General features: G+C 51.1%; 9 protein-coding genes across 9 annotated transcripts; 3 read left to right on the top strand and 6 right to left on the bottom strand.

The window, feature by feature from the left end:
• Nucleotides 1-42: 42 nt before the first annotated feature.
• ALT_6444 (uncharacterized protein) lies at nt 43-3,878 on the top strand (the record flags this gene model as incomplete). Its single annotated transcript, XM_033563502.2, has 5 exons — nt 43-48; nt 151-274; nt 349-672; nt 726-1,345; nt 1,407-3,878. The coding sequence occupies 5 exons, from the start codon at nt 43-45 to the stop codon at nt 3,876-3,878; spliced, it is 3,546 nt and encodes a 1,181-aa protein (XP_033419393.1).
• Nucleotides 3,879-4,237: 359 nt separating this feature from the next.
• Nucleotides 4,238-5,032, bottom strand: ALT_6443 (complex I NDUFA12 subunit family protein; the record flags this gene model as incomplete). The annotated part of the gene is made up of 5 exons (XM_089600073.1): nt 4,238-4,460; nt 4,531-4,594; nt 4,647-4,727; nt 4,851-4,917; nt 4,982-5,032. The coding sequence occupies 5 exons, from the start codon at nt 5,030-5,032 to the stop codon at nt 4,238-4,240; spliced, it is 486 nt and encodes a 161-aa protein (XP_089455535.1).
• A 270-nt stretch (nt 5,033-5,302) lies between these two features.
• Nucleotides 5,303-7,017, top strand: ALT_6442 (CDP-diacylglycerol--glycerol-3-phosphate 3-phosphatidyltransferase; the record flags this gene model as incomplete). The annotated part of the gene is made up of 3 exons (XM_033563500.1): nt 5,303-5,545; nt 5,607-5,959; nt 6,015-7,017. 3 exons carry the CDS (start codon nt 5,303-5,305, stop codon nt 7,015-7,017), a joined length of 1,599 nt encoding a protein of 532 aa, XP_033419391.1.
• Nucleotides 7,018-7,368: 351 nt separating this feature from the next.
• On the bottom strand, nt 7,369-8,919 carry ALT_6441 (ribosome biogenesis protein LTV1; the record flags this gene model as incomplete). Its single annotated transcript, XM_033563499.2, has 2 exons — nt 7,369-8,836; nt 8,897-8,919. 2 exons carry the CDS (start codon nt 8,917-8,919, stop codon nt 7,369-7,371), a joined length of 1,491 nt encoding a protein of 496 aa, XP_033419390.1.
• Nucleotides 8,920-9,460: 541 nt separating this feature from the next.
• On the top strand, nt 9,461-11,479 carry ALT_6440 (ribosome biogenesis GTPase LSG1; the record flags this gene model as incomplete). The annotated part of the gene is made up of 1 exon (XM_033563498.2): nt 9,461-11,479. The coding sequence occupies one exon, from the start codon at nt 9,461-9,463 to the stop codon at nt 11,477-11,479; it is 2,019 nt and encodes a 672-aa protein (XP_033419389.2).
• A 318-nt stretch (nt 11,480-11,797) lies between these two features.
• On the bottom strand, nt 11,798-13,326 carry ALT_6439 (acyl-CoA dehydrogenase family member 11; the record flags this gene model as incomplete). The annotated part of the gene is made up of 4 exons (XM_033563497.2): nt 11,798-12,607; nt 12,663-12,875; nt 12,941-13,186; nt 13,252-13,326. 4 exons carry the CDS (start codon nt 13,324-13,326, stop codon nt 11,798-11,800), a joined length of 1,344 nt encoding a protein of 447 aa, XP_033419388.1.
• Nucleotides 13,327-14,175: 849 nt separating this feature from the next.
• Nucleotides 14,176-14,746, bottom strand: ALT_6438 (Spo12 family protein; the record flags this gene model as incomplete). The annotated part of the gene is made up of 3 exons (XM_033563496.2): nt 14,176-14,281; nt 14,353-14,442; nt 14,586-14,746. 3 exons carry the CDS (start codon nt 14,744-14,746, stop codon nt 14,176-14,178), a joined length of 357 nt encoding a protein of 118 aa, XP_033419387.1.
• Nucleotides 14,747-15,604: 858 nt separating this feature from the next.
• On the bottom strand, nt 15,605-18,136 carry ALT_6437 (Sad1/UNC domain protein; the record flags this gene model as incomplete). Its single annotated transcript, XM_033563495.2, has 1 exon — nt 15,605-18,136. The coding sequence occupies one exon, from the start codon at nt 18,134-18,136 to the stop codon at nt 15,605-15,607; it is 2,532 nt and encodes an 843-aa protein (XP_033419386.2).
• Nucleotides 18,137-19,515: 1,379 nt separating this feature from the next.
• ALT_6436 (putative serine/threonine protein kinase) lies at nt 19,516-21,456 on the bottom strand (the record flags this gene model as incomplete). Its single annotated transcript, XM_033563494.2, has 1 exon — nt 19,516-21,456. The coding sequence occupies one exon, from the start codon at nt 21,454-21,456 to the stop codon at nt 19,516-19,518; it is 1,941 nt and encodes a 646-aa protein (XP_033419385.1).
• Nucleotides 21,457-27,803: the final 6,347 nt, after the last annotated feature.

Genomic DNA, 27,803 nt, shown 5'->3' with positions numbered 1-27,803 from the left:
TAGTCGTTGCAGCTCTTCTCCATCTTCAAGTGTACCTCCATTATGACGGTGAGTGCGGCCTTCCAACTTACGATTGCCAGGCGACGTGTTCCCCTCCATATTTGAACAGCCTACCGTACCTGAATATCACTTCATTGACACTCAATGTAGGGTCAGGTCTCTGAGAAGGGTCATCGCTACATTGTAGCCTTGGACAGTGCGCGATGCCAGAACAAATGGGATGAAGTCCCCGAGCTTATTCGGAAGGTGACCAAACATGCGCCTCAAAAGACATGTATTACTGGCCTCCCTTGCTTTCCTTGCTTGCTGGACGCCCCAGAGGCTAATTGTCAATCTTTCTTATGATAGGTTTTCTGCAGGTCGCTACAGCAGAATCTCAGATTGCCCAATATAACCAGAAAAGGCCGTCGACTGCGCAATCATCCTCTAGCTCCTCGTCCTCCTTGCCCGAATTAATACCCCCACTGCTATCTACAATTGAAAACGAAGATGGCTCTCCGGAAGAGCTCTTCCAAGCCCAAGTCTGCCTCGGTTGGCTTCATTGGTCACTCAGTGAACCGGGACTGGCAGCTGCTCATCTGCCGAGGGACTTCGGAGAGGTAGCAGACAAATTGGGGGAGGATGTCTCCCCATGGACGGAGGTCTGCCTGATCAAGGGCTGTTATATGAAAGGTGGGCCAGATGGTACTTTGTGCGCTTATCTTGTTGGTCTGACATACGTATAGGAACTGCCCAGGCAATGGTCTCTGAACCCCATGATGCGCTGAAGATCCTCGAAACCCTTACACCATGGCTGGGTAGCCATAGCACGTCCCTCTCCTCGAAATGCTCGCAATTCTTACATTGGTCGGAGAAATTGCTAGGAAAGGCTGCATCGATTGCCAGCGAAGAGGCGGTCAAAAGGGCACCGTCTGGGGATTCCGAGCTCATCAAGACAGCTTTGAAACTATGTAGGCTGTGGTCTGCCCATCCCTACGTCAAACAGCATTCCTCTTCGGGATCTGTAAATCCTGAGGGACCGAGTGAACCAGCCGCGAAATCAGCAACCTGGAAATCGTACTACGACCTCTTGACCGCCATTCTTCAGGATGGGTTGTTGTACGTCTCCCCGACGAGCGGTCCTGAGCGTCCTCAACTCGCCAGCGAGATTCGGCGTGTGGAGGCGATCTATGAGACCAACCTTTTGCGTGAAGAGAAGTTCCCCATGGCCAACAGTCGAAATGAGCAAATAGAGAATTGGGTCGAGCAAGTGATCCGGAATTGGCAAGAACTATGTGGACCGAATTGGACCGACGAAGACCTGGGAGAAGGCGGCCAGAACGCTGTTGGCCGCAATGTTCTTGATGTACGTGCTTTACCCGGCTAAACTGATGCAGCCTGGGGCATATTGACCAACAGTACCTTAGATTCTTTATCGCGCCGCTACAAAGACCTACCACTCTTACTTGATTCTACGTCGCCTATTCCATGTTCATTCAGCTCTGGCAGATTTCGATCTCGCCCTCAAAGCACTCAATTCTTACATTGAGATAGTCCTCGGGGCCAAAGCAAGGGCAGAGAAAGCAGCAGAATATGGTGAATTAGAAAGCGACGAGAATTTGCTCCAGACGCTTGCCGAAGGAGTAACTATGCTTGTCTGCTTTGGATCAGATAAGGAGGCTGAAAAAGCGAACGATTTGGTTGCAATTTTGAAAAAGTTCGTCGCTAAGCACGTGCTGGAAATTGAAGACGACGGGGAGGAGGCAAAGCTCGTCATCCGGCAAGACTCGGCTGATGCTCAGGTGGTGTCTCCTCGTGTCATCGCCACCGCTTACAGAGCAATCGGGACGGGGCTTGCCAACTGGGCAAGCTGGACGCCCAGAAACGAAGAGCGGGATGATATCCGTGCGGAGGCCATCGAGAATCTAGAGAGAAGCATTGCTCCAGAGCTCGGTGATGAGTTCAATTACTCATCTTTGTATACTCTCGCCCTCTTGCTTGCGGAAAGCCGGGACCTGGATGGTGCCTTTGGTTATGTCAAATCGGCTCTGTCCTATACGCAAGCGCACGGTCCACAGTCCGATCTGTCCAGAGAACGAGACCTGGTGGCGCTCTGGCATTTACTGGCGCTCTTGCTAAGTGCAAAACAAGACTACGATATCGCTGAGCGCTCTTGTGAAGCTGCATTCGAACAGTTTCCCAGCGCCGTCATATCGTTGGTCAACGGGAGCAGAGGGTCACAAAAGCAAGGACAAGACAGTGGAGACGCCTCAACGACGACCGACATAGGGCACGCTTTGATCAATCAGCTGCGGGGCCGAGAAAAGGAGCGCATCATCGAGACACGCATGACTCAATTAGCGTTCATTGAGCTGCAGGAGGGCCCCGAGGCTGCTGTTAACCACAGCGATCAACTACTCAGCCTTTTTGCAACGCTATTCAACAAACTGGAGCTTCAGGCTGATGAACAGAAGGACCGTCAAACAGAGCATCTCGTTCCACCGAAAAGCGCCGCTGGTACAGTCAAGAGTCTACGAGGCAGCATATTTGGCAGACATAAAGCGTCACGCGCTTCCGAACGTAAAGCCGAATATACCGGTGAAACGCAGCCTATCGGCACCAGCTCTTCAGTTCACAACGAGCAAGTGCCCAGCACCGATCTTGCGCCCGCAATCCAAGTTACTCACGAGCAGAATGGGAATGCTGAGAATCCACAACCGGTGGGCAGATCAGATTCGACGCGGCAGAAATTGCGGAAGCGCAGCGGTACTCTTAGAAAGGGTGAAGGTCAAAGCTCGATGACTCATATAAATGGCACTGAAGATCCGACCAACGGAGTCAGCACAGCTACCAACGGGACTGCGACGCCGCAGCAACCAGGTAGCGGAGAAGGCCTCGCTCAAGATGCTGTCGGTCTTGCGGTATCAAGCACCGCAAACCAACCACAGAGCGCGAAGCAGCCTCTGCGACCCGCCGCTCATAACATGGATCGCAAACAAGCGCCTCCTCCGACGGGTCATCCCAAACAACCACCTGAGCAAGACATTCGATTACCATATAGATTTGACTCTCCGACAAAAGCAATTACCAAATTCCCCGCTGTCCAATCGCAAAAACACGCTCTTTCAGTCCTGATCAAGGTTTGGCTCCTAATCGCAGGCCTCTATCGACGCGCTTCGCTATTTGAAGATGCGCAAGAGGCGTGCGAAGAGGCCGCCAAACATGTCGACCGAGTGGAAGCTCTTGTTGCTGCCCAGGAATCCTCTGCCAGGGCATTTAGAAGCCGTGGTTGGGCTGCAGCAAAAAGCTCTGACGAGCTCTGGGCCGACCTGCACACCGAACAGGGGCTCTTGGCACAAGCTCAATCCCGCCCTCATGATGCAATGGAGCTCTTCGAGGAAGCGTTGGTGCGTGATCCGGACCATCCCAAAGCGACGGTCTGCCTGGCCAATCTACTCCTCGACATCTGGGAGAGGAAGATGCCTGTGAACCGACCAGATACTGATGATCTTCATGCGGAGATGTCTACGCTATACCTACCGGCTACCGCTCAGAAGTCCGGTGCTACCTTGAACAAGATTCGAAATCAGAATTCTTACAATTTAGAGGATCGGCCAATGCCATCAAAAGGACAGTCTCCTGCAACTGAGGTTGAGGATGGACCTAAACTGCTCAACCGTATCGCTGCTCGGGACCGAGCCTACACCCTCTTGTCAGCATTGACAAAGCGTGGCACCGCCTGGGATAACTCTGAAGCTTGGTATGCGCTCTCCCGCGCTCATGAGGCAAGCGGGGATATCGAAAAGTTGAAGGAGGTTTTGTGGTGGTGTGTTGAGCTTGAAGATCGACGACCAATCCGACATTGGTCAAATATAGGCTCCGGCCTTTATGTCCTTTAATATCAGGATACCTCTTGTCTGATATGTCCGAGAACCATTTGTTGTGATATTTCTTGGCTACCAAAATACCTTCATGATATCCTATTGTTGATAAGTATGGACATATAGCGTCTGAGTGCCAGGCGAGAAGCAGGAAGTTAACTTTGAATCATTTTGATAAAATCGAACGATAGAACATCTTTATTTACACATCCCCAACCACAGAGCTAATGGCTAGAGGGTCAATGAAACCAAACGAAGCTTGCGCCAGCCATGCCGGACCTCCACTTCTATCTATCTCGTCAAATTCCATCTATCGAGGAGCGGCAACTGGGGTCCAAGCGGAGTACTTGGGCTTCACACTTTATCGGAAAATGGAGTTAGTAGTTGCGCATGAAGGAGGGCCTCATTGCGGATAATTCAGGTCCTAAGAGGAGGGAAACTCCAATAAAGGGGGATACTAACGTCGAGTAGGTCTTGTAGGCGCCACGGCTGAGAGTCAGGTTAGGCCTGTGCTCAGGCAATTCCCAAGCGCGGAGGCCAGTCTGCAAGATCTTGTCGTGGGTGGGAGGCGCATCCACCATGTAAGACAGCCAGGCGTGCCTAAACAACACATTGATTTAGCAGTCTCATTTCGGACCAATTGCATCGTGACGATTTGGGATATTCTCACCAGCCAGGCTCGATCTGCGAGGGGTCATATTCCTTCTCCTTGTAATCGACCCATCTTGTCCGGACTGTCAAGATTATTTAACAGCAATCCATTGATAACTTGCTCGCATCACTCACGAGGGAGCTCCTCCTCCATGTTTTCGTAGTACTTATTGCCGTAGCGGTCGGTAGCGATCAATGTGCCGGCTTTGGTATCACCTATAAATCGTGGTTGCGTTAGTCACTTCTCGCGGCCGATAACTGCGGGTAAGGCATACCGATGTACTGTCATGAAGTGCAGCCGAAGAGGCAAGAGAGTAAGTTATCATCCGAACAAAACACCTCGTCCGATCAGGGACTCCCTCCATCGCGTGCTCGGATACCGTACCTGCATCTGGTGTCCATATTCCTGTACAGGGTTAAAGAGATTAGCATAGAGGTTCCGAGGCTCCGAATCTGATCCAAAGACCAACCTTGAGTCCAATCCTCCTCAGATTCCGCAATGTACGAAGTATGGTCGACATCTTGAGTGATATACAGCGATTGAGCTGGTCGGCAGTCTGCAAAGCTGAGGTTCGAGATAGGGAAGCGGGCAGCCCGTCACGACGGAGGTGAAAGGATCTCCCGATGCGGTCTAGTGTCGAGTCTGTTTGCACTGTTTGCTCTCTAGCATCGAAGTGCCGAAGATGTGTCTAATCACGATTCCATCTTTGTGAACAAGCCGGTCTCAATGGAGTCGTGGTATTGATCTTGCAGCCTCTTGTCGGTCGGGTAGACAGGAAGATCTGGGTAAGATGTTTCAACGTATCGGAGGCAATGCTCTGCGCTGCGCCGGGCGCAGGCCGATTGTTCGGAGAAGGCTTTATGACCGCAAATTCTCCGCCTATACAACCAACGCCAGCACGGTTGCGCCCTCATCAGCCTCTCCTTTGGGTACAATCACTGTTGAATTGGATCGAGTGGCGCCTCGGTTTGAAGTTCCAGCTTCCAAAGTTACTATTCTAGATTCCCCTGCAAGTTTCTATGCCACTCTCAAGGTAAGCAGGAATGGGGCAATCAATGAAGACCACTGCCTTTTGTTAACTGCTTGGAATACAGGATAAGATACGGAATGCCAAAAAGCGCATCTATCTCTCTACTTTATACATAGGCAAAGCGGAACATGAGCTTATCGAAACCATAAACCAGGCGCTTCGCGATAATCCCGAGCTCAAAGTATCCATCCTCACCGATGCCTTACGAGGGACTCGCGAGACTCCAAACGCTTCTTGTGCTTCTCTCCTGGCATCTCTGGTTGTTGAACATGGACCGGATAGGGTTGATATTCGGATGTTCCACACCCCAAATCTGACGGGACTGAGAAAGAGATGGATTCCTCGGAGGATCAACGAGGGCTGGGGCCTTCAGCACATGAAGCTGTATGGCTTTGATGATGAGATTATTCTTTCCGGGTACGAGAATATGAGACACAGATGCATAACGATGAGCTGACGGTGAATTCTACAGAGCGAACCTCTCAGAAGATTATTTCACCAATCGTTTGGATAGGTACCATGTCTTCCAGGACAAAGAGCTGGCCGATTATTATGCGGGCTTACATGACGCCGTGTGCAGCCTCAGCTTTCAAGTTCTACCGGATCCACATAATGCTTCAGGATACCTCCTGGATTGGCCGACATCCAACGGCGCCCCTTGTCCCTTGGATGACCCAGAAGAATTCATTTCCTATTCAACAACTGTTTTGCACCCCCTCATCCAGCCTCCCTCTAAAACCAAGCCTGCGGCTGAATGGAGTTCGTCGAGTCAAACACTCGTATACCCTGTGGCTCAGTTCACTCCGCTATTGAAGCCTGATTCTTCTACTGAGTTCCCCGCGGTTACAGCTATTTTACGCCTTCTTTCTACTTCTCCTGTCTTCTCCGGTGCCCGCTGGCTTTTCACCGCTGGCTACTTCAACATACATCCCGTCCTTTCCTCTCTCCTCATAGCAAGCACATCGACGTCTCACACCGCCTCGACCACCCGAGGTACCGTGCTTACCGCTTCCCCATGGGCCAATGGATTCTATGGCTCTCCAGGAGTTTCTGGCATGCTCCCTGCCGCCTATACACATCTTTCAGCCAAGTTTTTGGACAGAGTTGCAGAGGCGCAGCGCACAAACTCCATCCAGCTCAAAGAATGGCGACGTGGGACCGTTGGGGAACCAGGGGGTTGGACTTATCACGCCAAGGGGTTGTGGATAACCCTGCCAAAGGAAGAACACCCGAGCATGACATTTGTCGGAAGCAGCAACTACACAAAGCGCAGCTACAGCCTGGACTTGGAAGTCGGTGCCCTGGTCGTGACCAATGACCATGAACTGAAACGGAAATTGGGGGCTGAGACCGATTGGTTGCAGAAAGATTCGCAAGCCATCTCGCGCGAGGATCTACGGCGGACCGAAAGAAGAGTCTCTTGGAAGGTGCGATTGGCGATGTGGATCGTTGAAAAGGTTGGGGGTGCTCTATGATTTGCGTCCTCCTGGAGAGGATCATTCTGCGCCTGAGCAGAGTTGTGATGTGTATCTTGGAATGCATGAATCCATATACCCATGTATTATATAGCCACTTGTATATTTAGGTAGAGTAGAAGAAAGAACCTCCAATTGGCAGACCTGTACAGAAAATCATAACCCTTGGTTGCGGTGAACTTTCAACTACTGCCTCTAATATGGACATATATTAGATGCAGAGAAAACGCATTACACTTCATTCATGAAATAACATGTGGATATGGTCTAAAAATGAACCCGAAACGCCCAATGCCAAAGCTTTTAGCTGGAGAAAATGAAGATGCATCGTCGCAGTTCGTTGAAGGAAAATTATGCCCGGCCAGAAACCTTTCCTGGCACTCTAGCGGGCCCGAGACCCTGTCGGATCTCCTCCAACATCTTGATTCCAATGGCCTCGTTGCCGTTCTTGCCTCTCTTAGCCTTGGCGCCCTTGCGCTTCGCCTGGGCGCTCGTCTTATCATCCCACCCGGCAAGGAAGTCGTCCATAACCTCATTGAAGTTGTGTCGCGGGGCTACCTCGCGCCCGTTGGCATCAATGAGGCTGGGCGCTTGCGATGAAGCGGTGGAGATGCCGGTCATGCCGGTCATACCAGTCATGCCAGTCATACCACTGACCATGGACATGTTATCGTCGTACTCCTCGCCTTCCTCGTCGAGGGCATAGAGCGCCTCTATCCTGTCGAATCGGTCGTCAAGAAGCCGGTGGCCTTCTGTACGGGCGAGAGCAGACGACGTCATGGAATACGCGGAGGGGTTGGTGAGTGCACCCTTGCGCTTCTTTCTGCGAATCGGCGTGCCTCCGACGGTGAAGATGGTGGAAGCGAGAGTGCTGCGCTGCTCTGAAGGGACGACACTTGGCGGCGCTACTGGCGCGGCTTTCACTTTGGCTTCCTTCTTGAACTTGGCGAACTCGCGCATCCATCCCTGGTCCTCGGGGTCCATGTCTGGAGCGGGTGCGTCGTGGCTTGGCAGTTCTCCAGGCTCCTGATCCTCTGATTTTGGAGGGAGAGGAACACCGCCGTGGTCCGCTTTAGCCTCGGTAGTGTTCATCTGCACGGGTGCTTTTTCTGTTGCATCAGACTCCCAGCCGTCGTCTTCGTCTTCTTCGTCAAACAGTGTGTCCTCCCACTCGCCTGGATCCAGCTCCTCCGCATGGTTGGTCAACTTGCCAAAGACATCCTCCTCATCATCCGGATCGACATATTCTTCGTCCTCAAGCGCCTCGAGCACTTCACGAAGACGGGGATCCATGTCAGGCTGGAAACCTGCAATCGCATCGGGGACATTTTGTTGGTCCTGGTATGTCGGTTTGCGAGAGTATGATGAAGTGGTTGAGCGCAGGTCCGAGGTGTATTCAGATCCGTAGACACTGCCCGCGCCAAACTCGCTCCTCGTATCATCCAGAGACATCTGTTGCTTCAGAGCATCTTCCAGCTTCATCCCCTTAGCCTTACTTTTTCCCTTGCTCGTAGCCTCCACAAAGTACGACTCGCCGCCACCTGTCCCCAGCTCTCGCAGATGCTGCATGTAGTCATATTTTGTGTCATCAAAGTAGATGCCATAGTTCGCAGCTTCACCCTCATTGTGCCGAACGGAGTCTGATCCGAATTCGCTGCTCAGATCTGAAAGATTTTTGCTGCGCTTCTTGCCTTCTGAGATTGGAAGCGACGGCCCAGATACAGGATGCAGGACACGATCGTCGGCGTCGGGGTCGTGTATCAGAGGATCATTCTGAGACCGGTGAAAGAGCTGGTATGTGGTGGCATTTTTCTTATCACTGTGCGCTAGAATTAGTCTCGTAGCCGGCCAGCATCATGGAATGGATCCGTCAACGTACATCCACTGTTTGCGAGGAGGCATCTTGTAGGTCTGATTATTATCGAAGCCGTAAAATCTTGACCGTCTAATCTGCTCTGTTCTCTCTCTTTCCAAGTCTCTCGGAGATCAAAAATCAAAATTTCGCGATAGTGGGATGTTATCGAGTCACGTGTTCTCTTATCAGCAGGTTCATGCCTTGGGCAGAAACATCGCTGTCACCAACTACGCTTTCAAGTCTGCGGAGTCAGAGGTTACTTGGGAAGTGTGAGAGGGTATTAGGTTGAGCAAGAGACATTCTAGTCCTGAATTTCCCTTTTTCGCAGCAATTGTTCTTGTTTGTCCCAACAGTCCTCGATGCTGGATGACTCAGCACCTTATCTTATCCGCGCGGGGCTTTTCTTTTCTCTCTGGAAATCTTCAACCATCATTAATAATACCACTTTCAGTCTCTTTTTGTTTGCCTCCGAGCATTAACACTTCCTTTCGTTCCCTCTGGATACTACCTCTCTCTATTCCTACAAGGGAAAGAATTTTATTTCAATAGTGGTGGAAGTCAGCGGATTGAGCTGCACACATCGCCACCATGGTTCTCGCAAAATCCAAAAATTCCGTCGGGTTGGGAAACACCCTCATGAAGGATCGGTTCGGCAAGGGCAAAGCATCAAACCAGAAGAAAGTATCGCATAATTCTGCTATTACTCGTACCGCGCAGGATGGCAGTACTTATATTACCAATGCTGCCAAAGAAGCATCGTGGATGAAGATGCGCAGTATCACGGAGCAGGCCGCCCTCGATGAATTTCTCAGCACTGCCGAGCTGGCGGGCACCGACTTTACTGCGGAGAAGATGAGCAATATCAAGATCATTCACTCGGATCAAAAGAACCCTTACCTTCTTTCCGCGTCAGAGGAGAAGTCGGCTAGGAAGAAGCATCAAGAGAATAAGGGGAAGTTGACCGTGCCGAGAAGACCGAAATGGGATGCTACGACGACCAGGGATCAGCTGGAGACGATGGAAAGGGAAAGTTTCCTGGAGTGGCGAAGAGGACTGGCGCAGCTTCAGGAGAACAACGATCTTCTGATGACACCCTTTGAGCGGAACTTGGAGGTCTGGCGCCAGCTGTGGCGTGTCATTGAACGTTCGGACGTGGTTGTACAGATTGTCGATGCTCGGAATCCATTGATGTTTCGTTCGGAGGATCTCGAAAACTATGTGAAGGAGATCGACCCCAAGAAGCAGAACCTTTTGCTTGTCAACAAGGCGGATATGCTCACTGAGAAACAACGAGAGATGTGGGCTGATTATTTTGAGCGCAACAATATCAACTTTCGATTTTTCTCGGCTCATCTCGCCAAGGAGCGGAACGAGGCCCGGCTTCTGGAAGAAGAATCAGGCAGTGAGAGTGAGGAAGAGGACGCTGAGGAGCTCACCAATGCGACAAGCTCGATGAACATCAATGATCAACAAGATGCCAAGGATGCATCGGTTGAAGGAGATGGTCAAACTGAGCACGATGGAGGACTCAAGCTATCTCGGAGGACGAATATTCTCGATGTGGACGAGCTGGAAGACCTTTTCCTGTCCAACACTCCGGACACACTTCCGGATAGTGACAATGGCGAGGGACAGCGCAAGCAGAAGACAACAATCGGTCTGGTTGGTTACCCCAACGTCGGCAAGTCCAGTACCATCAACGCCCTCCTCGGAGCAAAGAAGGTATCTGTCTCCGCTACACCTGGAAAGACGAAGCACTTCCAGACACTCTACCTGTCACCGGAGATCATGCTCTGCGACTGCCCCGGTTTGGTCTTCCCCAACTTTGCAACAACCAAGGCAGAACTGGTGGTGAACGGTGTCCTTCCCATCGACCAGCAGCGCGAGTTCACTGGTCCAGCTGGCCTGGTCGCACACCGTATCCCCAAGCACTTCCTGGAGGATGTCTACGGCGTGAAAATCCACACTCGGCCGCTGGAAGAAGGCGGCACGGGCATCCCCAACGCCCACGATCTTCTGCGAGCTTACGCCAAAGCTCGTGGTTTCGCTACTACCGGCCAAGGTCAGCCTGACGAGTCGCGCGCGGCCCGCTACGTACTGAAGGACTACGTCAATGGCAAACTCCTCTTCTGCCACCCTCCCCCCGTCCCAGACGGTGAAGAGCCCATCGACCCGCTCGAGTACAACCGCGAGCTGTATGACACCGCCCACCTCCCGGCTCGCCGACAGGCAATGCTCGCAAGAACCGCGCAGGCCAACGCAGGCGGCGAGGAATTCGACGACGATGCAGAGCTTTTGTCACTGGGCTCATCCTCCAAACAAGGCAAGGCTGTCGAGGGGTCGCGGTCGCGGAATCTCGACACGGGTTTCTTCGGCCCCGGCGCGAAGGGCTCAGCCGGACGGCTCACCCTGCCCTTCAACGCCCAATACACCGAGCAAGGTCAGCAAATCCGCAAACAGCTGACCGGCCGCAAGGAGAGACTGATGGTTGCGCTGGAACGAGGAGTAGACGTGTCGGAGGTGCGCGGCAACTCGAAGAAGCACTTCAAGGCCAACAAGAAGAGGGCCAAGGCGAAGCGCACGAAAGCGGAAGATGACGACTACTGAAGAGGCTATGACAACTCGCTGGCGAGTAATGCATTTGCTGTGATTGTTCGGTTTCTGTCTCATGTCTCTGGTGGGTAGGCGGGGGGATACCATGGGATGAATGATTTTATACCTTAGATGAATTGCATCATCTAGCGAAAAGTAGTAACACGATTTGACTTTAGATACCGGAGTTAGATTCTATTCACTTATTCCCGTTCGCAACGATGGTGCACCTTTGTAGTTGTAGTACTGATATTTGGTATATAAAGGGAGACATCCTTATTGTCCATGCATACTATTTTGTCCGATTATTTTATATTCAAGCCCGCCAGGTCCTCACAGATGACTCTTGGGCTTCTGGAATCCACTAGCCAACAGCAATCGCTCCGCCTCCTCCTTCTGGTACTTCAGCTTGGCGACAATGGCGTCCTGGCGCGACTTGTTCTCGCGTCTTCCAAGCTGCTGCAAGTGGACCTCATCGGGACCGTCAGCGATGCGCAGCGTCCGGATCATGGCCCACAGGTTGGCCAGGGGCGTATCCTGGCAGACACCGGCGGCGCCGTAGGCCTGCACGGCGCGGTCGATGACGGTCAGGGCGGTCTGGGGGACGAGGACCTTGGCCTGGGCGATCTCCATGAGGGCGGACTTGGCGTCGCCCTGGTCGATCTTGATGGCGGCGTTGAGGACGATGAGGCGGGCGGCGTCGATCTCGATGCGGGACTTGGCGATCCACTCGAGGATGACGCCGTGGGCGGACAGCGGCTTGCCGAAGGTCTTCTTGCGGTCATCGTTGACGCGGGCGATGAGCCACTCGAGAGCCTTTTCGGCGGCGCCGATGGTGCGCATCGCGTGGTGGATGCGGCCGGGGCCCAGGCGGCCCTGGATGATCTCGAAGCCGCGGCCCTCGCCAAGGACCATGTTCGAGACGGGCACGCGCACGTTGTTGAAGGAGATGTGGCCGTGGCCGTGCGGGGCGTCGTCGTAGCCGTATACGGTCAGCATCCGGTGCACGGTGATGCCGGGAAGGCCGGCCGGCACGAGGATGACAGACTGCTGGCGGTAGGGGTCTGGGTTGGTCGGGTCGGACTTGCCCATTACCAGGTAGATCGCGCAACGGGGGTCACCAGCGCCGGACGACCACCATTTCTATTCAGAATGGTCAGTATGCAAGTGTCGTAGAGGCGAGTGAACGTCTACATACTGATCCGTTGAGAACGTACTCATTGCCTTCGCGCCGGATGTTCAGTTCAATATTTGTGGCATCACTCGAGGCTACATCAGGCTCGGTCATGAGGAAGGCAGAGCGGATCTTGCCCTCGAGCAGTGGGGCAAGCCACTGCTTCTTCTGCGCCTCATTGCCATACTTGGCCAGCACCTCCATGTTACCGGTATCAGGAGCAGAGTTATTCGTCGCCTGAAAAGTCACCCGTCAGCACCCCAATTGTCACTCTTTGCGATTATCCGACTAGAATCACCTACCTCAGAAGCAAGCTTGCTCTTGCCGAGATACTCAGCCATCAGACCATACTCAAGGTTACTGAACCCAGCACCCTGGGAAAAGTGGTTCTTGGGCAGGAACATGTTCCACAGGCCCAGCTTCCGGGCCTTGGCCTTGAGCTCTTCTAGCACAGCCGGGGTAGTCTGCCATCTCTTCTCGCCTTCGCCCAGCTGGGCCTGAAATACAGCATCGGCGGGGATGCAGTCTTTCTCGACGAATTCTTCAACCTGAATGCCGAGGGAAGTAATTAGCATAGACGTATCCAGGGTAAAAGGAGAACAGTCAAACGTACCAGGTCGAGGACCTTCTTTGCCCGATCGCTCACAAAGGGCTGAGCGATGGGGGGAATTCTTGTGGAGGCGGGCATGTTGTGTATGTGGTGGATCAACGGAAAAAGAAGGGAACCTAGCAATCTGCTGTGGACTAGGAAATATAAATCCGAACACAATAAGCAGGGGAAATAGACGATTATAAAGTTGACCAAGAGTGTGAAACTGCCAGGATCATACGAGGGTCGAGATGGAGGGAGCTGATTGCGGAGTACTCGCAGTTTGCGGAGAAGCAGCCGAGCACTGGTTTTGAACCTCGGCTGACCCGCTGTTCTCACCGTCTGGGGGCTGCAGAGTCAGACAACGATGGTGCGACGAGGGAGACGGAAGCCAAAACGTAACGATGAACTGAAAGACTATTTGACAACCGATAGCTGATTAGATATTACGATACCAAGAGGTTGCAGCATGGATGGTGATCCGAGGTTCGATCGGTTTACCGAACATTTCCAGAGAGACGAATCCATAACCGACACCGACCATCAGTATCAAAGACAGCGACATGATTTCATTATTTTTCCAGGCTATCATTATGGATCATCGATACAAAAATAAAAGACCAAAACAGAGACAAGTCCATTCCCAATTCCTCTAGTTATCCCACATAATCTCCGTATGAACCCCAGACCAGAAAAACCAAGCAACCCAGAAACCCAAAGACAACAGTGTTAGCCTTACAATGTCAACCAATCGTAATCACACAGGCACTGCCCATGGATACCGAAAGATGGTAGACGCACGAAGCAGAGGACTCGAGACCGAGGCAGTCATGCTATGAATGCTCCCCTTCCCCTCCAACGATGCGACCAGCGCACGAACACGGGGAAAAGGTTAAATATGCAACAGCTTGCCCTCTGCTCCGCATACTATCGGGTGATTGACCATGTCTAGGCCGTGCTGTCATCTCCAAGGTTCTTGTTGTTATGTTCCGCCGTGCTCTGCTCAAAGTTCTTCTTGCCCAGCTTAGCGAAGAGCGACTGAGGCTTTCCAGCACTGCACGCATGTCTGTTAGCATTATCTTCAAAGGATAATCAAGAATATCCAGACTCAAGCGAGTGACATACTTCTTGAACCGCTTCCCCTTAAGATCGCTCAGCTTCTTCGAGCAGGGACTCATGATATCATCCGATGGAGAAACATAGCTCGCTTGGTTTCTGCCCGCAAATTCTAGTCAGACATGTCCTTCTAATCTCCCTTTTAACTGAATAAAAATGCACGATTCATGACCATGACAGAGTTTTCTGCCCGTCGCATCCCTCCAGAGTAATCTGATCTCAAGCACCTGGGAAAAACTCACTTATCTTCGTTCTGCAGTTTACCCTGCAAGACCGACCGGTGGTACTCCATCGAGTCCAGATTCGCCGACGCGGACTTGAGATCGTTCACTTTGTCCTGGTTTGCAGCGAGGTGGGTGTTGGTTGACCGGTCGGCCAGAGGGGCGGTGGGTGTGGAGTCCATTGTATACAAAAGTGTGGATTTCTCAGGTGCGCTTTCAGCGTTCTTGTTTGTGATCTCAGAAGCTTTTAGCAGGAGATTATAAAGCTGTCCTGGGCGTAGATTGTGAAGATGATTGCAATGGCAGGGAAATATGTAGAATGAATGAATAACCTTGGATGGAAGAAGCGATGGATAAGCAGAGAAAGAAAAACCGCGTCGATTGTTGTCATGGCAACTACATCTGCCGCTGGGAACTCCTGCGCTGCTATGCTTGACATCATACGCTCAGAAACGAGTTAGACTGGACGAGAAGAATTAAATAATAATTAAATATCGATATGTCAGGCAGGTCATCGTCTGTCATTCAAATCATAATCATAGTGGTATCTAACCATACATATAAACATAGACACAATGATATCGAGTACAAGTGTACAACCCGCCATGTCCTATACATCACTCCTGAACGTAAACAGATAAAACAAAAATATAATAGTCATCCACTGCTTCATCTGTTGTTTTGCAGCAGATTGTACAGAGTACTCTTGTAGAATAAAGATAGTAGAGGAGACATATGAGGACAGAGTGTTCCCCAGTCAACGCCCTTTGGTCGATTCCGCGCAAGGCCTGGTGACAAAGAACTGGGTTAGCGTTCAGCTGAACCCGAGAACTCAGCTTGTAAGCCAGCGCCTCAGGAATGGAGAAAATTAGCATTCCAGACCGCCGAAATCTGCAGCAAAGAGAGTTTATGACTCAGTACCCGCCCCATTGCCCTAGAGACAGCCGTTCGTCCTGCGGACCTGGCTCCCCTTATGACGCTAGAGGTCTTGTCGAGCATCCCCGAGCCGTGTCGCTTCCCCAATAAGAGGGTGGTTCAGCTCACGCCTCCATGGATCCAGATGCCTCTGAATCCTCGTCGTCGCTGTCTTCGCCACTTTTCAAGACGGGAGGGCTGCTTTGCGACCGGAACTGAGGAGGTTCAATATCTGGCAATTCAAGATCGCCGGGGGATGGCGATGATTCTCGTTTCTCTATCGACTCCAATGATACCGATGTCTCTGAGGTTGGTGTTGGCGGCGAGTATGCGATGGTGGGGCTCGGCGCACTGTCATGCGTGCCGTCTGTAATATTCCTTCTGTGTCCACCACGATATGAGGACGTCGGCCTGGTAGAGCTGGGACTCATGGAGGGCGAGCTAAATGGTGGAGACGACGATCGTAAACTGTAGGATCGAGAGACCATGTTTTGCACGCTAGGGAACTCCATATAGCTGCTCACTGCACCCCGAGAAAACAAGACCAAGCCAAAGCAGAAGAGGACCATGATGCTTTGAATCACAGCGATCCGCTTCTGAAAGACAAGTTCATCTGCCAGGACACCCAGCTGCGCACTCAAGGAGTATATCTCCTGGTGATATTGAATGCGCTGGGTTTCAAACTCCAACGCAACCGTCTTCCAAACCTGATCATACTGTTCGCGGAACTGTCTCAGTTCATTCAAAACCGTCACGTTCAGATTTTCCAGAAAGGTAGAGGTTTTCGACAGCTGGCGCTTCTCGACTTTGCTAAAAGCATCGCGCAGAATACGCGACTGCTCCTCAATGTACAGAAGAGACAATGTCGAGTTTGACTCCAGCATTTGCAGCCGCTTGTTGACAGATTTGAAGAACGACTCTTGCGTGGTCGGGTTAGGTGATGGTGGTTGAGTTGCAGAAAATTTGGTTGAGTCAACTGGAGGAACTTGTTCTTCCTGGGATGAGGCTGTAGATTTCTGTTCTGCTTCCGACGTGGTATCGTGCTGCACAGGCTCAGACATGGTTGCCGTCGAAGCGGGAGAAGGGATGCCGTCAGCTCCGGACTGTCCAGCAGCTCGTCGAGCATCGGGTGCGTCCTTGGTACCATTACCTGCACCCGGCACAATAGGCGCAGAGTCCTCGGGTCCCGGTGACGTGGTGTCCCTCGCAGGCGAGTCATGTTGAACAGCTGCGTCAGATCTTTCCTGGCCAGCGGGTCTCGTCGGTGCAGCCTGCGCACTGCATGTCTCGGAATCTACATAATTCGGCAGAAACCTCTCCAGCCCTTGTGCTGGGCTGGGGCAAGTATCCTGCAGTTCAGCCTGAACTTTCCTGCCCATGCCTTCACGAGTTTTCGCACCAACGTCAGACGGATTTCCGGATGGCTGTGCAATCTCCGCGTCAGTGACGGCATGGTCCGGCTCCGAAGTCTCATCAACAATCTCATCGTCAACCCGACTAGCCTCGCCATCGTGCTTGTATTCCTCCAGCATAGTGGTTCCATGGACGCGTATGAGACTCAGAGGGCAGTAGAACTCGTTTCCGTAGTGTGTCAGAAACTCAATCTTCAGATACCGAGCCCAGATCAACGGATTCTCCACCGCGAATGCTTGAATTTCACGGGTATTCCTGGCTTCAAAAATCCCCAGTTCTCTCCACTGGTCCGGTTTTGCCGGGTATCGATCCGAGACGCTGACCCGGAAGGTGTGAAAGATGGAGCTGAAGAACTCGTAATTCGCAAGAACCACAGTGTCCACCAAGATATCGTCACACAGCTCGAGTATTAGAAACTTATTTTTAGCCCGACACTCATTAAGCATGTAGCTGTCTTTATTTTCGATCAGCACGGAAGACGAGCCCTGACACTCGGGGTTGGTCTTGAGCACCGTAGCAGCGCAGTCAAAGGAGGCGTAATTAAAGCGCTCCTTGCACGTAGTCCCAGCGTCTTTCCTGCGCGAGCTACCTGACCGTATAACCCCAGGAGACGGGGCACTCCCATCTCCACTAGGTCCGCTATCCACCAACCCTGCGCTCTCTCCCACGTGCGCACCCGAGCCAAACGACGGCGGTCGCGCGGCCTCTGGCGCGTCAGCGCCGAACCCACCAAAATCAAGCTCAATCTCCGCGTCTTCTCCCAGCGAATCCAGCGCGTTGCTGATCCCCGTGGGCCGTCGTCGGCTCTCGTTCCCTGCCACGCCACTCCGCCGGTTACCCCCCACATTCTCCGCCGACTGGCCAACCTTTGCTAGATTCTGCTTCTTCCAATCTTCAAAGGAGAGAAACTTGGCGTTGTCGAGGGGCGAATCCGTATCCAGCTCCAGCTCCTGCTCCTGACCAGGATGTTGTTGTTCAGCCGCAGGGCTGGCGGTTCTGGTCGGCGACGAAATGTCTGAAATAGTAGACACCGTAGCAGAAGGTCCCCCAGTGACGGTAGTGCCTGACCTACTCCAGCGGGTCTCGATGCAGACAGGCCACCGAATAAACTCGGCCTCAGTATCCCGCCAGCCCCTTGCCAGGCATAGTGGTTGTGAGTGCTCCCGTGCCGCTTCTCCAGCCGCAAGCAGGGCGAGCGCGGCCAAATGAACGAGAGATGCGCCCGCACATCGGCCCCAAAGCATCATGCACACGATGCTGCAGAAGGGGAAAAAGGGTATGCTCAAGTCAGAAGCCGTTATCCGCTAAGCTTTCTGCTAGCACGCTTGACCCTACAGTCGCCACTGATAAAGGGATGTCGGAAGAAATTATGAATTAGTCGACTAGATCATATTCGTGGTGTGTACATTGCCGTCTGTATAGTGCCTCATGGCGTTAGCGCTCAGGAGAATAAAGTGAAAGTAAGAAAAAGAAGGCTTATCAGTACATGGGCTTACCGCGCGTGCATTCGGCCGCGCTTGCTTGGGCCAGTTGTCGCAAAGAATGAAAGAAGATCGAAGAAAGAGGTATGCAATGCAGGTTTCCGAGTACTGCGATCCTGAAAACGATGACCAGTGTTAATTAGACATGTCCGAGTGAAAAAATAAAACTGTGTCCACAATTGCAGCCCGTGCAAAGGATTCCGTCCCTGCATCAGGTCAAGGTGGCTTTCTGCGGGTATCCCCAATCGTCCAACTATCTGTGACCGCCTTTTCCACCCTCGTCACCGCCTCAAGAATGCCATCGCGATGATGGAAGTATAGGTAGGCTAAGGTAACTATGTGCACAGTGGGGGATTCATTTCCTTCTAGCTGAATTACTGGAGTAATCAATGAGAGTAAGAAACGGTTCACGAGAAATTGTTGATTCAGGACTATTTCTTGGGATTATTGTCCACTTTACAGCCTACCTAATCAGCTGTTCCACCTTGCTAGCTACATACAGTACAGTGCATTGGCTCTTCGAAGGAACCAACAATAGACAGAAAGTGGATGAGAACAATAGTCGCTAAGCTTTTGCCTTTTTTCCCGCTTTTTCCTTCAGTCTCGTGCAGAAGATTCGATGAATAGCCGGCGACGAACGTAAACCATCAATCACTCTCGCCATGCATCATCGCTCCTTGCCCCTGTGCCATTGCCAAACCGTCACAAATTGCACCTTTCGATGTTGAAGAGTATGTGAACACATAATGTTGAACTCGAACAGTGCACCCAACCTTCTTGGAATACAATTCCAATGGTTCATTTGCTGATGAGTCACTTTTGAACCGCTCGCCGCCACCGCTTGCATGCTCCAGAGCGAGCTATAATATACAGGAATAAAAAGACAGACATGACCACGCGTTCCAATGCCGCGAACAAGAAATTCTATCTATGAGAGTGCGCTTTGTTTTTCTCAATGAAAATAGGAGAGAGGCGAGTAAAGTGTTGAAGAGAAAATCAAAAAGGAAAGGAAAAAAAAAAGGTGACGTATATAGGTTTTCTCTGCTCTTCCTCCAAAATGGATGAGACGGAACAACGGGACGGAAAGACATTGGACACAAGGGGAGAAGACGACACTGCTGACGATAATGATGGTGATGACGTTAGAGGTGAAGGTCGTGCCAGCCACCCACAAGATCAAGATCTTCGTCAATGCTTCCATCGTAACCGCTGGGAGTGAAAGGTTTGACAGCCTTTGGAGATTCCACGGCATCGCGGCGCTTACTCTTCTCCTGGAACGGGCGGCGGCGACGGTCCTGATGCGCGAGATTATCTTTCTTGGCCCAAGATCCGTAGTCGAATCCGGACGAGCCAAGGCCCCAATCCTTTCGCCAGCTCATGCTGTTTGAAGACTTCGGCTGGCCGAATGATCTTTCCGTAGGTTTGTAATTTCTTCTTCTGTCGCCTAGCGCGGCCCACTTGTCCAGATTCGACTTCTTGGGTGAGCTTTGCGAGAAGCGAGGAGCTGAATTCACAGAAGGAGTACCAACATCGGCGAGAGGTGACTTGGCCGTGATGTCGACGGGCTTGGTGGAAGGCGTCTGTTGCGCAGACGAACGAGCATTGAGAAGCGAGGACGACTTGGGCTCATGAAGCCCAGTCGCGGGAGTAGGAACATCCATGCCGCTGCTCTCATGGCTCCAGCTACGCGAGTTCGCCTCATGCCTCTCTTGGAAGACGACGTCCTCATGTTCGAATTCCTCATCCTCATCCCAAAGGTCGCTCCAGCTCTTGGAAATCTGGTCGCCCTTGTTCCGCCCAAACACCATGGACAGAGAAGGTACTGGTTTGGCTGCATGGCTCGGAAGAGAACCTGTGATTGGCACAGGATCTGAAGGAGGTGGGTACCTAGGGGCAGTCGGGCGGAATGCAGTAGACTTGAAAGATTCACCCAAGGCGGAGTCGAGAACGGAAGCCATAGATGGAGTGCCCTGATGAACGGAGAACCAGGAAGTACCAGCCGTTTCCGAGGCAGGGAAGAGGTCTTCGGAGTAGCTCTCGTTGTCGGGGATAGCAGACAGCTGGCGGATGGCTTGTGGCGGGCTGGATTGCAAAGCTTTGGCCCAGGGGAAAGAATCGCCTTGGTGTGCAGATGTGGTTTGGACGGATGGGGTTCGGAGAGGTTCGCGGTTGGCGCTTGCAGGAACAACCTCGCGGTCATCAGTGCAGAAGTCGTCCAATACCTCCTCGTCGGTAGTGAAGGAAACCGCCCGTACGAGGGCATCACGGACACCAGCGAGCGAGCGTTTCTCCGGATCGATGGCCAAGGCAATTCTCAGGATTTCGAAAGTATCCTGGGACATGTTGGTGAAGATGTCGAAGAGAGACTGGCGGTCACGAACGTAATCCGCGAAGAGGATGTCCGATTCCGTGGGGGTTGCAAAGGGATTCCGAGCGAAGAGGACATTCAGCAAGCAGATGCCAATCGCCCAGATATCAGCCTTGGCAGGCGAATAGCCATTAGCACCCGGGTCGTACTGTTCGGGGGCCATGTAGCGGTCGCTTCCAACGCACGCTTCATGACACCAAGCAGCACGAGTTGCCAAACCAAAGTCACCGAGCTTCATCGTACCGTCATGCGTCAAGAAGATGTTCTCCGGTTTGATGTCACGGTGGTACATGCCATTCGAGTGAAGGAACTCAACAGCACTAACCAGCTGCAGCATGAAATCGCGAACATGCTCTGTCTCCAAGGGACCGCGGTTGAGCCGAATTGCTTCATAAAGATCGCCGTTGGCGCAGTACTCCAGAACGAGGTACAAATGGGCCTCCGTCTCGAATGAGTGAATAAGATTCACGATATTCGGATGGTGGGCAAGGCGCTTGTGACAATAGAGCTCTTCAAAACGATCGTCGATCGCAGATGGAGCCCATGGATCATCGGATGGTGCCTTGGTCAAACACTTGATGGCCACATCTTGACCGGTCTTGGTATCTGTAGCGAGAAAGACCATACCAAAGGATCCATGGTTCAAGGGAGCCACGGTCCTAAAACGACCATCCAAGAGCTGGCCTTTGACGAAGTTGTTCTTCAGGCAATCCATGACCGATGATTTGGATAGCACGACGTTCGTTTGAAACAGGGTATGCGGTCCGTTGGGAGAGAGGATCGGTGGCGGTCCGTGAGAGCAGTCTCTTTAGACAAATGAGGAAAGGTCGAAGGCAGTATGAGACTTCTCGGAAGGCCAATACAGAAAGCAAGAGAAAAGCAACCAGGCTACAAAATATGATCAAGAAAAAAAACCAGGTCTGCAATGCCAATAAGACCTTGACCACCGAAGAGGACCAACGAATGAAGGGAACAGAAAAGAATCGAAAGAGATGAAACGCGAAACACCGAATGTCGACTCAGACTTTCATATAAATACCGGAGATGATAACAAAAGGGAAATATGACGGTGGGTGCGGAGCGCGGTTCAGAGTACCCGGGGGGGGTTTGACGAGGCAAGGAAATAGTAAAGACCGTTATTGGTTCATCTGTATATCGTTTCACAGAATGAGACTGAATCGGATGAATAAAGAACGAGTTTCGAGTGAACGGCTATGTCCAGCGGCAGGACACGAGATGAGATGAGGTGAGAAGAAATTGGGAGACGATCGAAACGCTGCGTGATATCGTAACTTTAATGCCAAGGTATAACAAACAAGTGTCGTAACTTATAAAGCTGCCTTCGAACACCAGGCTGAAGGACGAGGAAGATGGTGTGACTCAAGAACCGAAGATTAAAAAGTCATGAGCTCCGGAGGGCGTGCAATGCAAAACTTGCAGAGGTGAGAAAAGGGCCAGAGAAGGCAATGGACAACTGTTATCAGGTGTCTTCAACAAAGTCGAAGAACCAGATATCAGCAGCCGGCCCCGGTTTGGCGGTGATTGACAGATAGCGAGGCAGATCTCACGCTCAATCAAACCGATACGCTCACGCCTAGTATATTTGTTGCAATGCAGCACGGTTCTGGGGTGAATTGCAAGTCGCAGAGAGGGTTGGTCACAAATGACTTCTTATCCGTGGTTGGCTAGCGGTATGAGTCACGGTAGCTGGAGGTGTTCGGGAGGCCAAAGAGACGATACAGCGGTGAGAGCTCGAAGCAGACAAGACAAGTGCACCTGCTCAGAAGAGATGAAGAACCAAAGATCTGATCTGATTTTAGAAATTAAGGAGCATTATCGAGTCGCAACGAGTTGAGGTCGAGAAGAAGGAGGTTGGTGAGGGTTGTGGTTGATCAGGATAAGGATGAGTTGAGTTGAGCAGACGGTTGGTCGGGAGGCAAATTAGGTAGGTATGTAGGTAATGGCAGACGGACGATTTAAAAGTTTAGGTGGGTTCGAATCGAGGATGAAGAGGAAGAGTAGGAGGAAAGAGACGTCGGATGGAAGATAGAGATGGGAGAAGAAGAGAAGGAACAGGAAGGACGGACTAGGAATATGGAGCAGGGAAGACGAGGCGATAGGGATGGGGAGAGGATGGATAAGGAGATTGCGGGTACTGTATGACTGAAACTATAGACCAGCGATGAGCAATAATGTCAGGTTGTTGGGCCGGGTATGGTTATGTAATAATAAGGGAGGGGTGGGAAGCAGCAGCAGGCAAATACTTCCGTTACCTAAGGCAAAGACGGCACCCGGAACCTTTGGGGAGCAGGAAGTAAGGTAACAGGCCAGTGGCAGACAGAAAGCGGCCGAATGAGCGCGAAACGTCCTGTGACTGGACAATATCAGGGCGGAGCCATTAGTGGATTCCGTCTGAGCCAATCTGCTGTCATACTCTCCATACCAATACGTCGCCCTCGTGGTAACGAAGGTAAAGTATCTTAGGTAACAAGGTAACGACAATACGCGCGAAGGGGTGATCTCCGGTCGGCCCACCCTTCTTGATTGCTGGCAGATGGGCGCAGGTCGAGTCTGTTTTCGGAAATAGGCCCACACCCCCCTGAATGATTTATCCTATGGTCAGGTAACTACAGCAAATCTTCCCATCCTCGTCATCATCACTATCATCTCCATTATTATCTGGATATCCTCTTTATTAGGACTATGGAACAAAAATGTAAATCACTAGCTCCAATATTGAGTCTTTAGTTAGTTGTTGAAAAAGGATAATGTATTGTTGTTCCCTTTGGCCACATGACGATGTATCAGTCCGTAGCGTTCCAGTAATTAAAATCATTATCACCTAGGTATTTGAAAGGAATTAGAATCCTCTAGGCATTCCTCAGCACTGTCAATTGATTCTACGAGTCTTCTGTAGCCTCCCTATGCATAAATTCGGATCCGAGTCATTATTATTAGGCTGCGACTTTCATGATCAGTCTGATATGCTTACGAATCTGCTACGTTTGTCCCAGACTACCAGGACCAGGTGTACATTTGCTACTGATCAGCGCTTATGCATTAGAGATAACAGAGTTTGCTTGATAGACCTGCCGTGGAGCAGCTAATAGAAGCATAAGATACCTATTATTCTGACTTGATTCTTGGTTAACTGAGGTCCGTAGCCGTGGTAGGCTGGGTAGCAAATCAGATATGCCTGGAAATACTCCGTCCATCGTACATATTAGGTACCAGGTAATCAAAGGGGACAACGGTGCTAAACAAGTTCCTGCAGGTCCAGAGACTAAACAGGGTCTTAAGAGCACCTGCTTCATTAGAGCGATGAAAAAACAAACTACCTTGGGAGCATAAGTAGTTGAATCTCTAAAACACCATAATGTATAACGAGTTGGCATTCTATCTTCATTTGCAATTGCACCATAGCTTCCCTCTTGAGCAATGGCTTTTGCCCATGGGCCTGCTGAGTATGGATAAACAATGATGTGGGAGTCGATACTGGGCGAGACCCTCGGTGGTGAACCAGTCAACCGGATGGGGGAAGACGATGATGTATCATGGGCCACCCTCAGTAAATTCCCTCGCCGATGGCGGAGCAACGGTGGCGGTAAGGCTACTCCATTTTCGGCTACATGCACTGCCGCTACTGAATCTGAGCCAATAGGAAGCCGCCGAATTGATACTAAATTCAGGCTGCATGACGCCACACCAAATCGGACAGCGCAGTGACCAATGATCACTTGGCTCGAGTGTCTGAGACCTGAGAAAGCCTGGGGGAGTCAAGGATTAAGGTAATTATCATATATCTTTCATGGAGCCAAAGGAAAGCATGGGGAAACGTCATTTCAGGAACTGATGTCAGCATTTAGCATCATATTATTATTGGGGTATTTTCATTGACATCCCTGTCGTACCTGTCTAGATTATATCACCATTAATTAAGGTCAAACAGGCGAAGATTTATGGGTTGGCCAGTTCTTACTATGTAGGAACATGTACCTGGATCATAACAATAAGATTTCCCTGCGAATGGCCCCAACTCAGATGGTCCCAGCACTGCTTATGCAAAGCAATACCCCCTGTGTCGCACAACTGATACCTGATCTGCGCAATCGACGTTGAACAGCCTTTGGCGCGCGAGATTCTCAAACACAAGTCATGCAATCATGGAATTGTATCAATTTGCGGGGTTTTCAAAAAGCAATTACACATGAGAAACCAATGTATCAGATTTCAACAGCAGCGGGCGGGCTGACACTTGACACATTCATCAAGGAGGGAAGAATGAACAATGTATGGTCGGTCCATCGTAATATTCAACTGGCTACCGCTTTTGTCACTGTGAAGACAACAATCTCGACTCGTCGTCAAGGAAAAGGACCAAAGAAAAACGGCTTGACCGTGGCTGGCATGCATGCTGGATGCGCATGCCTGGCAACAGCTGGCAGAGGAATGGACGGACTGACTTTCCATCAAAGTACGCAATCTCGGCGGTGAGAGAGCAGGAAACGGGCAAATGGCCCTTGAGCTGCAGCCTACGTTAGCCCAACCTTGACCGCTTCCTTTCTGTATGCATGTGTCTCTACGGAGTAAAGTGTAGACTTTTTTGACCTTGCAGTTGGTGTTGCGTGTTTCTGGATGATGCACCTCCTGTTGTTGCCCTGATACCGACTCACAAGGTACAGTGTTCAGCACAGCAGACTGGACAATGGTCGAGGGTGCATACGAATCATGGAGAGCATGACATATACCTCCTGGATAAGCAGGTACACAGTACCTTCTGGAGACTTGTCTAGTCCGACTTGGTAGCTACTTCAGACTGCTTTCCCCGATTACCACGGTTCCAATCGCGGACATTATCTTGATCAACCGCCCTAGCTGGAATCACGCGATAAGCTCCCTCCGGATCAACCATACAAAACTCACCACACCATCTTCTCGTGGTCTGTTTCCGCTGCCACTACAAATAGAGCGCACTTATCTGTTGGCTGACGGCACTCTTGTGATTCTATGACTTTCCATCACTTTCTATGCCTCCCTACGTATCCGGCAACCTTCTCAAGTCATTTAATCAATCCCAATTGGGTAATATGAGCTTGATGCTTGCCTCTAGTTGATTGTTGAGTGTGGTGGCATCAAGTCGTTTCATTGGAGATTCCTGCTAGCGGGGTGTTTTGATACTCTGGTCACTTCGCCCCCAAGGACATGCCTCTTTGCTAGGATTTTCAGAGATGGCTGGACTCCTCCCTCGTCTATGCTTGTGGTTATGATACTGGACTGTTCCTCAAATACTGGCCGGGGGTTGACAAGCATGGCACTCCTCCTTAACCATACTCGGCATCTGACATTTTCAGTTGCCGTCGATTGACCCAGGCGTCCGTGTTTGGGAAGTGATTTCACTCACAAAGTATACGCCAGTCGAAACCAACCAGAGGAGTAGTCCGACCTGCCGTCAGTGTCTACCCTGCTTTTTCGGTTGAGCACGTCTTCTGGCCTACTCAGCTCCTCGTATTGACCGTTAGGTTTGGCAGATTCTGCATGCATGGCTGGAATGATGGACGCTTATTCACCACAGCAGCTTCAGCCATTGCGTTTAGATACGTATGTTTTTGCGAGTGCTAATCCATTCCATTATGTCCATTAGCAGTGCGGCTGGGCGCTGACCAAGAATAACCCCGGATGGAGTCAATTCAGCACCCATCCGTAGGTTGTGCTGGGCTGTATGCTATCTGATTGCATAGGTTTTCCTTATGTACAACTCTAAAGTGGCCTACATAGGCTTCCTAGTCGAGTCGCTTCAGGATAGTTGTAAACACTTACGGGCAAGTATGGTTGGCTGGTCTGGTGGGACAGAACATTCCCCCAATGCATGGATCTACCCTACATAGATATCTTGTGCATGTATTCCGTAGCGAATGCGCCTTCAACAAAATTGAGGATAGCAGTTGGGTCGGAGAATACAGAGGAGACACCATTTCCATCCTCCAGATCAGCCATATCTCTGCTCAACCGGGCAAAACAAAAAATATATGAAATTAAGCGATTATCTTCGTGTCGCGTGTCTACCTTCCCTGCCAGAATAAGAATCCATCGTGGTGGGCATGATTGTATGTTTTCTGACTAGTCATTGCCCTGTGCAACATGTCCATAGCGCAAGAGGAAGGCAACACAGGAATTCCCACCTCCTGACGGTTACGAAAGGAAGTCGCATGATCAAACACTCCCTCCCATGTGGCGGAAGAGGATCTACAATAATCTCAATACCAGCCTTCTTTTCTGCACTAGCAACCCCAAAAATGAGAGCGATCCAGCACCCTGCCGTTGCAAATACTACTAGCCTGTCGATTACCCCGCACGATCTTCGAGACGCCCCAGTCGATAGGGGAATTCCTCGGGACCTATCATCCCATGATGATAGGCATTGGGCAATGTCAAAATGGGGTTAATCTCTCAATGATGTGATTTGTCCGAAGAGGTCCAAACTTAATGTAGGTAACTTAACTGCGCTTACTTTCGTACACAGTCCCACTTCTACAATCTCTCCCTATCTCCGTATGGGGTAATACGTACACCGGACGTACATCACCTGCAATCTTCCAAAGCTAATTAGGATCATTGCCGGAAGTTGTGCAGACGACAGAGTATCTGGTGTCTATCTAGAGAGGAACTCCCTAGTGGATACATTCCCCGTGCTCCGGGGAACTTTGCTGGATTTCTGGCTCTGGTCTCTTGACTCTCGAGTCTCAGTACACCGTAGACCGGATAGGACCCGTGGAAGAGTTGAGGCCTGCAGTAAGAGGAAATCTCTCTTCATCAGATGCTGTTTCGCCAATCCTGCCACGGTGCCACCCGGTTTCGTGAGCGCGGAGGATATGTATTGAGTATGGCTGGCTCAGTGGCTTGTGTTTCCCCGGTTTCAAGAATCGGGGTTCTCTATAGCTCTTTACCGTGAGCATTTTCTGAGATCTGAAGCCAACTTTGCCATTGAGACTAAACTGCCAACATAGGATCTTCTTAAGGACATCCCATGGCAAGTGGGCCATGAGTGGATCGGTTGCAATAGAA

The sequence above is a fragment of the Aspergillus lentulus genome (assembly GCF_001445615.1).
Source record: "Aspergillus lentulus DNA, contig: Alt12, strain: IFM 54703, whole genome shotgun sequence".
Taxonomy (NCBI): Eukaryota; Fungi; Ascomycota; class Eurotiomycetes; order Eurotiales; family Aspergillaceae; genus Aspergillus; species Aspergillus lentulus.
Note: the sequence above shows the minus strand (reverse complement) of the source record. Positions and strands in the feature narration are given on the sequence as shown.